Source organism: Cornus florida, unplaced genomic scaffold, assembly GCF_030987335.1.
Source record: "Cornus florida cultivar Cherokee Brave unplaced genomic scaffold, ASM3098733v1 CherokeeBrave_3.0.0_Hap2_Chr06, whole genome shotgun sequence".
Taxonomy (NCBI): domain Eukaryota; kingdom Viridiplantae; phylum Streptophyta; class Magnoliopsida; order Cornales; family Cornaceae; genus Cornus; species Cornus florida.
In genome coordinates, this window is record NW_026775576.1 from 85,576,449 (window position 1) to 85,589,025 (window position 12,577).

Below are 12,577 nucleotides of genomic sequence, written 5' to 3' on the forward strand. Positions count from 1 at the left end.
AAAAATGAAAAGACATTTTTCTATGTATATTATTATTTAATACCTTCTACTCAAAGTTAACACTAACTGGGAAGGTAGTGTTTTTTTAAAATTAGGGGGTGATTATAAATTTTTTTTCTTATGTACTTAAAAAAAATTCAAAAAAGGTAAAAAAGAAAAGAAAAAAGTTTGAATAATATTCTTTTATTATGGAATAATTAAATACTGGTAACTAAATCTAGGAGTAGCACGTGAAACGACGCTCCTCAGCGGTCGAGTTGATTTATAACTACTACTCCGTATATATCTGTGTCTGTTTTATTGTAGGATTGTAAACGCAATCAACGCGCTGGAGGCCTAGCGTTGCTTTACCCTTTTATCTTCCTTCCTTCCTTCTCTCACACTCTCTTCATTCTCTCTCTCTCAGCTCTCCCTGTCTCTCTCTCTCTCCACATTCTCTCTCTCTCTCTCTCAAAAAGAAAAAAGCGAACCAGAAAAGGAAAGGAGAAGACACTTGTTTCTCACAGCTTGCCTTTGAGATCTCTAGCTCATCTACCGAGGTAAACATTTCTCTCTCTCATTCTCATTCCGTTTTATTTTTCAAAGCATTTATATTCTATTTTTCGATTTCTCTCTACTTCTTCAATATATCAAAGACATCGCATTTCCTTGTTCACACACACATTCATATAGATATTTTTGTGTGTAGATTGCGCTCCTACTTGACCAATGCTTGAGATTTGAACTCATCTTCTTCAGGTAATGTAATAAGCCCTGCAATATATCAGTCGGTGACTTCACGTTTTTGCTGCATTTTCTCCAAAATTTGGCTTTTCTTTTACTAGATCTGATAGTGAAAGGTAGGTATACCATTTAATGGTTCTTCTTGACTTTGTTTTTACTCGCCGACACTTCACCCGAATCTATCTATTTTAAAAAGCTATTTTTTAAAATTATTATTTTTAATTTTGTAGTCTCACAATTAAGGTGTATAGCTTGCAGAATTTTTGGTGGTTTTTTTTTTTCCCTGATATTTTGTGCATCAATGAGTCTGAAATACGTCATTTTGATCATATATTAAGGTACTGTAGTTTTACCATTTTGAAAATTCTTGCTAATTTTGAGTCAAAACTTAAAGTAAATGGTACTATCAGAAGAGATAAATTTACTTACAGAATAACTTTATAGTATCACAATTGGGCGTATAGTTTGCATAATTGTGTGTGCATGTGCATAGAATTTTTGGTATTTTTTTTTTCCTAGGTATGGGATAATTAATTTCATCATATATCAAGTATTGTAGTTTTAGCATTTCCAAATAGGCTGTCTTGCTAAATTTGAGTCAAAATTTAAAGTAAACGGTACTATCAGAAGAGATAAAAATGCTTACAGAATAACTTTGTAGTATCATAATTGAGGTGTATAATTTGCATAATTGTGTGTGCAGATTAATAAAAATTTTAGTATTTTTTTTCCTGATATTGTGTGCATCAATGGGTTTGGGATACTTAATTTCCATCATATGTTAAAGTATTGTAGTTTTATCATTTTCAAAATAGGCTGTCTTGCTAAATTTGAGTCAAAATTTAAAGTTAATGGTACTATCAGAAGAGAGAAAAATTCTTACAGAATGCTAATTAAGAATTGTCTTAATTAAATTACTTTCTGTTGTTGGTGCTTCGTCTTTTTGTGTTCTCTTGTGCTTCTCCACCCCTAGGAATGCGATATGCTGCACACATGTATTATTTTTATCTACATCATGTCTGCTGTTTGAATTCTGGTTAAGTGGTTAAATTCTGATAGAGGTCAATATAGTATCAGATTGGATTATCTTTAAATGCAATTGAAGAGGAAATTTGGTCTTGTGCAATAATAAGTAAGATTAAGGTAAACCTGCTTCGTCTTTATACATATGTAATTTTGTTGTTGTTAGTTTTAACTTAATTAGATATAATGGGTTACATATGAATCATTGCTGAGGAACTCTCAGATTCGTAGGTTTTGTTTTTCTTCCTTCAGATCCCTCTGACTTTGAGATAAGCTGGTTGAAATGGAGGGAGCTATTGGTGCCAATGTGCTACTTGATTATGCTGAATTTCGTACTTTTCCAAGCCAAAACAGGTACCTAATATCCTTAGACTATTATATGATTACATAAACTCAAGGGTTTATTTCCTACCTTTTTTCTTTCTCAATTTTCAGCATTCAAATATGATTTTGAGTCTTTTTGAAAGTTTGACTAATTTTGAACCTAAATTGGAAATTGTTTTTATTGAAACTTGGGAAAGACTCGAAAGAGTGATGCTGAAAATCTACCTTCATAATCAATCAAGAAATTAATTGATAAATTATTATCATTGTCATTGATGGCATTAAAATTAGACCTCTAAATGGATTAGACTTGGAATTATCTAAGAATGGTTGATTCAGTCGGAATAAGATTCCAAGTGATTCTGATTGTCTCTGGTTATTTAAAAAATCTTCCAAATCCAGGTTGATCTTGTTAAAACAACACTGGTTGTGATTTTGATTATTTTCTAAAAGTTCCCAAGCCCTTGTGCATTTTAATGAAATTTGACTTAAGAAATTTACACATGGAAACTGATTATTCAATATATGGTGGAGACTTAGTCATTTTAGCTCGGGAATAAATACTAGAAATCAGTGTTGCTATGACACTACTACTACTACTACTACTAATAATAATCATAGTAGTAGTAACAACAACAACAACAGCTGCAGCAACAACAATAGTTTCCTTCACAATCACCATTTTTATGATTCTCTCTACTGTAGCATTGTCATCGGCCAAGCTCTTAAGATTTGCTTATCATTTCTAATTATCGTACTAGAACTCTTTGAAATGGTATACGGTGTCCTTTGCTTTGTTATAGGTACGAGGCATGTGCATGCAGTGGCAACAAAGTAGAAACACTAGCATCTGGGCTTCTGGAGCAACTATTGCAGCATTTGCCCAAAGTAAGAGATTTGTGTTCAAAAGGATCAAATGCTAATTTCAGATTTCAACCACCTGAAAATCTTAATGGTGCCAAATGGTTCACAAAGTCCACATTTACAAGGTTCAATTCATTAAAACATTTCCTGATATATCCTTTTTTTTCCTGAATGATTTATCCCTTTCCTTTATCTCTGTTATGGACAAGGTATTGGATTCTAACTTTTTTTGCTCTGTAATCTTTAAATTTCTTCTCAGATTTCTGCAAATTGTTGGTTCACCAGACATGCTAAATACCACCAATGCTATTGAAAATGAGATATCTCAACTGGAGGAATCGAGAAGATTTCATCTTTCTTTATATGCCAAGGTAATAGCTTTAAATCCTTCATTTTCCTTTGTTTTGATAAGTGGAATGTCTTACATCCTTCTTTAAGAATTAATCCTTGAAACTTGTATTGAGCTCATCAGTAACATTTTTTCCTTTCAGGATCATCAAAACAATTTTGGAAGTGGGAAAACAGGTTTGTCCCACGAAGTTTTACTCTTTATAGACTCGATAGCACCAAGTACAGAATCACATTATCGTTTTCTACCACAAATACAAATGCAACTTGATCTGGTTCTAACTAAAACCTGAGTGAACTATATGATAATAGGTTTGTTTATATTGGCTTTCAATGACGGTCACTTTAAAGTGTATGTATGTGTGTCATTAATTGTTATGTTGCATTAATTTTTATGTGCACTGTTTCCTAAATTGCCAGCCCTAATCTGTCCCAAGCTAAGCTGAATGTACATTTTGGGTGGGTCTGTTTGCCTCGATTATATTGTTCTAGAGTTTGGGTCATTTAGTTTTCAGTTGATCTTGAATCAAACTCAGTTTTGGCCATTGGTTTTATTTGATGTCAGACCAACCTACCAGACCCCTAGCTTTGGGGATCTGGGGCTCAAAAGGTTGGTCCTCCTATTGATTTTAAGGATATGATGTAAAAGAGGGACCATTGCATCTACTTGTTAGATATACTCTGATAGTCAAACATGTAAACATAATGCATTTAATGTTGTCTTTCTTTCCTTTGCTTGTTTCCTTCATCTTTATTGTGATAAAGGTTCTTTTTTTTTTTTCTTTTTTTTTTCTTTTTTTTTTTTCAATTTTATTTTGTTTTGTATATTATATATTTGCTTCTTAGAAAATGCTTATGGTTGTTGCTTTCCGTTTATAACAGATGATGGCAACTCTAATGGCGTGGCGCCGATGCTGAAAGTAACCCCTTCTCTCCTTTCTTTTTCCATTTTGTATATGGCATATTATGCATTTAGTGACTAATTTGATTGATGGTTTATCAACAGGCTGAAGATGAGATTTTGGCATCAGATTCGTCAAAGTACGTTCTGTTGAATTTTTTTTTCCCCCCTTTTTCCATTTACAAATTTTAATGTTCAACATTTCCACTAAACCATAGAGTAAATACTGCCAGGAATGAATTGGTACGAGCAATGGACTTGAGAATCACAACATTAAAGGGGGAATTAGCCACTGCTTTTAAAGCTGCTGGTGCAATGAGTTCTCTGGAGGATTTCACTGAATTAGAAAAATTCTCTCAACATGTTGGTGCTATAGAATTAAGGTACCTCAGATGCAAGACTAATTTTCCGAATGTCCTAAGACTAAGGCACAGCTAACGAGATTTTTCATTTGTTAATGTCTACTTCAGAAACTCTTTGTCCAAGTTTCTAGAACTGAGCCAAAAGAGCCCGATTGTTGATTTCCCTAGAGATGAGAAGTCCCATCTCACACATGCTTCAAGTAATGACACTATCAGCAAGACAGAAAAGGATACCAAGATACCTAAATCATCACACTCAGTTTCACAAGTAAAATATGGTGTCTCCCCTGCAAAAGTGGCACAGGTTGAGCGGCAGAGCTCTACAGAAAGTGAAGAATCTTCTTGCTCAAGCGAGGATGATCAACCATCTGTGGAAAGAAGTCGTCCTCTTATTAGATCTGCTTCACCTAGAAGGTCAGCATCTCCAATGCGGAGGGTCCAAATAGGGCGATCTGGGTCACGCAGGGCGGCTGCACTAACCATTAAGAGCCTCAATTATTTTCCTGCCAGAGAAAGGACGTTCTCCCATGGAGATGCAGCTGCAAACAGCAGTGAAGAGGAAGGGTCCGAGCAAGCCCCTAAAAAATCTGAGAGTAACATACGTCGAATGAGCGTGCAAGATGCAATCAATCTCTTTGAAAGCAAACAGAGAGATCAAATTGTTGATACTCAAAAGAAGAGGTCACTTTTAGATACCTCCATCAATGCAAATAAATCTGTCCTAAGAAGATGGAGTGCAGGTATGGGGGAAGGTTCCGTCCAATCCCTCCCAGAAATTGTTTCTGAAAATTCTGTTCCAATCACCCCTAATAACTTAGAGGGTGGAGAAATTCCAAACAGTTCAATAGAAGTAAAACCAGAATCTGATGGAGGTTACAATCTTATTGAGAGCTCTGAAGTAGAAATAAAATTAGACACATCTGAAAAAGGAGCATCTTTTCCGATAGGTATTCAATCAGATAATCTCGTAACCCCCACAGAGGAAAGTAGTGAAAAATTGACTGCCTCAGCTGAATGGAATCGGCAGAAGGAAGCAGAGTTGAACCAGATGCTGATGAAAATGATGGAAAGTAAACCTGTAAAATATAGGAATACAGTGCCTGATAATTGCAGAAGACAAAGTATTCCCTCTGAGCATAGGGGTGGATTCTATGATCACTACAAGGAAAAGAGGAATGAAAAACTTCAAGGAGAAGCAGCTGGAAAGCGTGCAGAGAAAGAAGCACAACTTAAAGCGATGCAGCAAATTCTTGATGAAAGAAAAGCTGAAATGGCCTCTGCGAATAGAACTGATGTCAGTAAAAAACAGTCTCTGGGTAAGCCCCAAAAACCACTTAAGAATATATCTCAATTGGCAAATCCCAAAAAGGAAACGGTGAAACCTGCTGTTGTGAAGAAAGCTTCATCTAAAGCAACACCCTTGCCTGCTACCCGGAAGTCATGGCCATCTACACCATCGCCAAGAGCCACTGGGGTATCACCAGCTAAAACTCCTGGTGGGACCCCTTCTGCTGGCACTACACCTACTCGTCGGAAACCCCAGCCAGTGTCATCAGTTCCTCGGTCAAGCCCCAAAGTGGAAAAACCCCAGCAGCGGCCAAAAAATGTGAAAGCAACCCAGAGTTATGCTAACAAGAGCGTAAAAGGTGTGAATGAGAAGAAGCAGCAAACAGTGACAAAAAGTGGGAAACCAACAAAAACAAAAGCTCAGACAAATTCTGGAGATCAGTCTTCCATGGTTTCGGCAAAGCCTAGTTTCTATAGCAAGGCAACCAAGAAGAGCAGTGTGGTACCTCTGGAGGCGAAACCTTTTCTTCGTAAAGGTTCAAGAACTGGTCCTGGTGTTGGTGCCACTGTTGCTAAGACAAAAGTCTCTTCTCAGCCTGAGGAATCATTTAAAAGTTCTGAAAATCTGATCCAACCCCAGGACCATGAGGTGCTTGCTGACACTTCTGTTCTGATCAATCAGCAGCAGGATAGGGACCTTGAAGCACTTGAAATTCATGCTGATTCAGAATCGGAAACTCAAGTAAATAGCCAACAGAAGTTTGATGACACACAGAGCTCAGATCAAGTTATTGCCAATGATGATGACAGCTTTAAAGGGAGGGCAGAGTCTGCATTAAGAACTGAAGCGGAAGAAGAATCAATCATTTCCCCAGCAGCATGGGTTGAAATAGAAGAGCATCACGAGCTGCCTATTCCATGTGACAATAGCACATGCCAAAATTCATCTCCAACCAATGTTGCTCCTATGACAATGTCAAGTCCACGTGTTCGACACTCGCTATCGCAAATGCTGCTGGAGGAGAGCAGTGAACCGGATGTTACTGAGTGGGGAAACGCTGAGAATCCTCCTGCCATCATCTACCAAAAAGATGCACCCAAAGGATTGAAGAGGTTGTTGAAGTTTGCTCGAAAGAGTAGGGCAGATGCAAATTTAACTGGTCTGTCTAGCCCATCTGCCTTTTCCGAAGGAGAGGATGATGCCGAGGAATCTAAAGCTGTTAATAAGAAAAATGCTGACAATCTACTCAGACGGGCCGCCCTTCATTCGAAGAACTATGGACAACAACAAACTTCACTAAGTGAAAGTTATGTGAGAAATTCAGCTACAGATGAAGTATTTTCTGGTACATTTACTTCCATTGCTTTACTTCCTTGCTGGCTACAATTATTGAACTTAAGAGTTCCCTTGAACGCTTTGTCATATTGTTAGTTAATAGCTAATAAAAGGTGATATAAATTTCAAATATAGAAAACACAAAAGCACCTATACTATCGTAGTGGCACTTTTCTCATTTTCCTCTTTTCGGTGTCTACTGCAATAGCATATTGCTAGTTTTCATGCATGTTACTAGAGAGATTGTAGTCTTGTATATTTAATTTGATACGTTATTGGAAGCCTGAGACTGATAATAATCATGGAATGCATACAGCTCAGTCAAATATGGGTAAATTCGCGGCTCAGAGTTCTTCTCACAAGTTTCAGGATGCCGCCGCCACAACTAAAGGTTAGATTTATTATCCTGTTCCCAGTCTTTAGTTTCTTTTCGTGTTTTCAGTTCCTTATTATGGTCTTATAATGGATGTGATTTGATTCCTTTTTTGTAAGTGAAGCTTTTCTTAATCTCTGTAGATTCCAATGCTGTCTACTATTTTTGTGTTTCAGCAACGAGGTCATTCTTCTCTCTTTCAGCATTTAGGGGCAGCAAACCGAATGAGACAAAGCTTCGCTAATGCTAAGGAAGAACTTACAAGTACGGAGAGTTGTAGCATATGCCCTTCCCTCCGTGGCCTTATACCAGTAGAGCTCGGCTCAAGGCAAATGTTTCTCTCTTCCTCTTCCATTCACTCTGTAATTTTACTTCAGAGGTCAGGGAGCATTCACTGTACTTCTGCATGTTGTTTCAGTGAAGATGATTTTTGTTTGTTTTTAAACACATTTATGATCAGAACAACAAATTTATATTATAATGTCTAGTCAGCTGACCTTTTTGTTTATATGTTTTTATGAACCCAGTGCATAATGTTAACTTCTAAATATATAAACTTCCCATACCTTTGGAGATATATATTCTTACAACTTTGACAGTTTGCTTTGAAGATTTGAGTGTAATTGACATGGTCCACAAGATGATTGTGGAATACCAGTAATTTGACTCGTATATCAAATTTCAGCTTTTTTTATGCTTTAACTTAAAAAATTTAGCTTTCATATTGTATCCAGCCAAGGCAAGCTTCTGTATCAGGTCACACCAAAGAAAATAACTAAACAGATAACAAAATCCTCCTATAGTACTCTGAAAAACTAAAGCCCTAATTTCACGAAAGCCTCTGCAATTCTCAATATTTCAGTCACACAACCCTCTAAAAATATCAAACACGTTCCCCACCTGTTAAACTATCCTTTTTCTTTTTTTAGCTTGGGATAGAAATATATTTATACACTTTTTGTTTACACCCTCGCTCTCCTCTTTCAGAATGTGAAAGTTATATTATTGGACTAGAGTCAACAAAATGACAAATGACAAAAAAAATAAAAATAAAAATAAAAAAATCCTTCTCTAGTTTATTAAAATTAATAAAAAAATAAATATAAAATTACAGTTTTGTCCATTTATCATATACGTACTATAAACCAAGGGTGTGATTAACTTGCATCGTACTACACTTTATACCCTTAGGATGAATTATATATATATATATAGATGAATCAACGTGCAATGTAAATTATCTGTAATTATTTTTATTCTTTTGCAAATATCACATATCACCCTATGACTTCAATATGAAAACAAATTATTTTTCCCCCACAAGAAATAAAAAATAAAACAGATATCCATATGAAGTTTAATAAAATAACAATGAATTTGGTTTATTTTCAGTGCATAAATCAAAATACTTTGTACACGTGTATTTTGATAAATCTATATACTTTTAGCAATTTTAAAAGTTTTTTGCAATTATATAAGCATAAAAGACCACCAGTTATAATTTGTTTCCGAAACAATTGAAATATGTCTCAAAAGGTGAATATGGAAGAGAGTATTTGATTTTTCTAAGAATAAATAGTCATAAGAGAGTAAAAATCCTTGCTCAAGGGGAATAAATAGAGTCAATGTTGCTATTTATTATTTTTAAATAATAATTTATAATTATGATCTAATTTTAGTGTTTCTAACCATCTGTTTTGTTTTGTTTTTTTAGTATGAAATATTGTACAAGAGGTGCTTTAATTTAAAATGTAACTGTTCCATTTTACATTGTTTCACATGAGTGAATAGTTACAACAAATCTGAAATTAATCATTAATTTAAGTCACAACGATCATTTAAAATTTTTAGAGTAAGAAGTTTATGAAAATTATAATTCATTAACATTTTATGATATTGAATTTCAATGCATCAACTATCAAACAAAGTTAAAAAACAAAATTTCTTTTTCTTTTAATAAACACCCAAAACGTAAACACAATGTTAAAATAAGTGTTTAAATTGAAAAAGGTCTCTAACTCATAAATCTTTCATATGTAAAATAACTAAAATTATAATCTAAACACTGATAAAGTACTCAAACACTGACCACGTAGATAGAGAAAAGTGACTTTTAAAATTTAATTATTTTTGTGATGAATCATCTCTTTTGGAAATTTTAAAAATAGACTTGTAGAAAGAGAAATAATGCCACTTTTGGATGAAACTAATTTTTTGGAATTGATTTACAAAAATGAGAAAGGAACTTGGAGCATTAGAGATTTTATAAATCATGAATCATCTAATAATGTTGTGTATCAAATCTCGCAAATGTAATGATTTAATCTATAAAATTTTGAGAAGGAATATAATTCATCAGTTAATCAATTAATTAACCACAAAATTTGATCCTACCAAGTATCTTGAAAACAGCCTTGAAGAAGAACGTATATAATTTTTTAGATTAATTCAAAAATCTTTCCCAAAGTGTGGCACTGCATTCACAACAATTGAAACATACCTTTCAAAAAATTTAGGATTTTGAGATTTGATTTGATGCACACAAACCAAAGGTATGTTCCCTTCTAAAATGGTTCGAAGTTGTCTATGGAAGAAGAAAACCTCCAGCATTTTTTTCTTATGGGTTCTAGGGTCGGCCCTGAGATTGCAAAAATCTTGAGAGGCCTTAGGCGAATTTTAAATATGAGGCCCTCTATACATAAGTTTCATAGGCGCCAAACAAAAAAAAAAAATTATAAAAATGCAAAATTTTTATTAAAGTAAATGTGACTGTCTTGCATTTTGAACCGCAAAATCATCAATTAAAGTGCTCAAATCAACTTTCTCCAACACATCTTTTTCAATAGACAAGATAGCCAATCCAATCAATCTCTCGTGTCAATTGATTTGCTGGCTTTTTTTTTTTTTTTTTTTTTTTGAGGCCCCATAAATAATTTGTTGGGTTACAAATTTTTTTTTTTTTTTTGTGGCCCATCATTCATGAGCCTATAAATTTTTAGGCCATTTGCTACATCTGGTTAATTTTTTTTTTTTTTTGGTGGCCCATCATGCTTTTGAGGCCCCTTAAAATCTGAGGCCCTAGGCAACCGCCTTGGCCAGGGCCTGCCCTGATAGGTTCACGTTGGAGGGATTGTGGAAATCAAGAGACTCTCTTTTGGAAATTAAATAAAATAGACTTGTAGAAAGAGAAATAATGTCACTTTTGGATGAATCTAATTTTTTGGAATTGATTTACAAATGAGAAAGTAACTTAGAGCATTAGAGATTTTATAAATCATGAATATAAGAATCATCTAAAAATGTTGTGTATCAAATACTGCAAATGTAATAATTAATCTATAAAATTTTGAGAAGGAATATAATTCATCAGTTAATCAATTAATTGGCCACAAAATTTGATACTACTAAGGGCCTGTTCGGAGGCCTATATCTGATATTGTTTTGGTGTTTTGGTTTTGGTTTTAGGCCAATATCATGTTTGGAGCGGGCTGATATGGTATTTAACAGTGCCAAAACATTATCATTTTTGGGCCAAAACCCATATCAACATTTTGGTGATATTAGACTGATATGGCACTGTAGCGGTGAATTGTTCTTAAACCAAAACCAAACCAACCCTCGTTTTTACTGTAGCGGTGATATCACGTATATAAAGGTCGCATATCAGATTTAGGGCATTTTTCAGCGTCGTTTCTCTCTCTTCGCGTAGCTCTTTGGAGGCGACTTCAGTGGCGATCCAACCTTTTCCATCACCGATCTGGCAGAGCTCCTCCACCAGGTACCTCATTTTGTGTCTCTGTTTGTATCTATAGATCACATATATCTTCGCTTTTAAGATTTACATTTGGGAGGTCCTCGTGTTCACTTTCTCTCTCTAAAATATTGTGACAATCACTTTCTCTCTCGCGTTTCCAAGTTTTGATCTTTATTCCAATCATGTTGTGAGTGTTGTAATTTAGGGCTTTGTGTCCAGATCTCAAGTTTCATGAGGCTGTGACGGAGATCTAGGGTTTGATTTTAGCCCTTTTCTAGGTTGTTTCTTCTATCAACCATGGTTCTGATTTAAGGGTTTATGTGTCATCCATCGATTGCATGTGTTGCAATTTCATATAATTTAGTTTTTGAATGACAGTCTCATCAATTTTACTCTTTTCTTTGAAGGCCTCTCGGACCTCAGCTTGTGCCTTTTCCAATCTCTATTACTCTTGGGTTCTTTAGTAGTTCTGACATTGCCCATTCTATGGTTGTTGCAGAAGTCTCACTCCCTGCCGCAAAATGTCCTGAAATTAAAAAATGATTGAGCTACCATGAAATAAAAAAGACCATGAATGTCAGTTAATTTGTTAGCATTACTGAATTTCCATATTATGCCATGTCTATTTAAACTAAATCAGTACTACTTCTAATTAATTTGTAGTCCAAATTAATGGTATTACATGAAATGAATATTGCCAGTTATGCTAGCTGTATAATACTTTCAAATGCTGGTCAATTCATGTTCAACTCATGAGTCCTGACTTATATTCTCTCTCATTATCCTCGTGTAACATGAACACATGAGAGCAATCTTCGTGAGTGCTTTTTCAGTTCAGATAAGTCTCATCCAGTGTGTTATACTGTTATGTACCACTTTCCTTCACCTTGCTCTTAGATATGCTAAACTAGTAGTTAGCGTACAAACTGGAACAAAGAGCTAGCCTCAAATACTAAATTTCGACTACGCTAAACTAGTAATTAGTGTACAAACTGTAACAAAGAGCTAGCCTCAAATACTAAATTTTGACTACAATTTTTGTTTTATTTCTGCAAAAAACAATTTTAAAATGTTGAAAATTGTTTTGTATCTTAATCTTTGCAGTGCTTCATGTATACATGTATTATGTGTGGATATAAATATTTACATGAAACATTGTAAAATTGTATGAATATATACATACCAAAATCACAGTTTTGATGTTGTCAGTTGTGAAAGAGAAGTTGAGATCACTGCTCTTCTCAACCTTTAGGAGAACATCAACTAGAGAAATGGAAACTTA

At 34.7% G+C, this 12,577-nt stretch overlaps 1 protein-coding gene across 7 annotated transcripts; it reads left to right on the forward strand.

Moving 5' to 3' along the window:
* The first annotated feature begins 313 nt into the window (after positions 1–313).
* LOC132312514 (uncharacterized) lies at positions 314–8,116 on the forward strand. Of its 7 annotated transcripts, XM_059810896.1 has the most exons (13): positions 314–539; positions 689–738; positions 1,801–1,866; positions 1,999–2,100; positions 2,874–3,059; positions 3,194–3,305; positions 3,426–3,459; positions 4,165–4,202; positions 4,289–4,323; positions 4,402–4,566; positions 4,654–7,178; positions 7,485–7,559; positions 7,685–8,116. In XM_059810896.1, exons 4-13 carry the CDS (start codon positions 2,030–2,032, stop codon positions 7,783–7,785), a joined length of 3,342 nt encoding a protein of 1,113 aa, XP_059666879.1. In that variant the 5' UTR covers positions 314–539; positions 689–738; positions 1,801–1,866; positions 1,999–2,029; the 3' UTR covers positions 7,786–8,116. The 7 variants fall into 7 exon arrangements, with proteins under 7 accessions (XP_059666879.1, XP_059666878.1, XP_059666884.1 ...); XM_059810895.1 differs by lacking the exon at positions 1,801–1,866; XM_059810901.1 differs by lacking the exon at positions 1,801–1,866 and having other exon boundaries at positions 7,718–8,116.
* The last annotated feature ends 4,461 nt before the right edge of the window (positions 8,117–12,577 follow it).

Excerpts from the sequence above, each read along its gene's own strand:
- LOC132312514 (XM_059810896.1), top strand. The coding sequence starts at position 2,030 with ATGGAGGGAGCTATTGGTGCCAATGTGCTACTTGATTATGCTGAATTT. Across the intron at positions 3,306-3,425 it reads ATCTTTCTTTATATGCCAAG|GATCATCAAAACAATTTTGG; the intron begins GTAATAGCTTTA and ends TTTTCCTTTCAG. Across the intron at positions 4,567-4,653 it reads GTTGGTGCTATAGAATTAAG|AAACTCTTTGTCCAAGTTTC; the intron begins GTACCTCAGATG and ends TGTCTACTTCAG.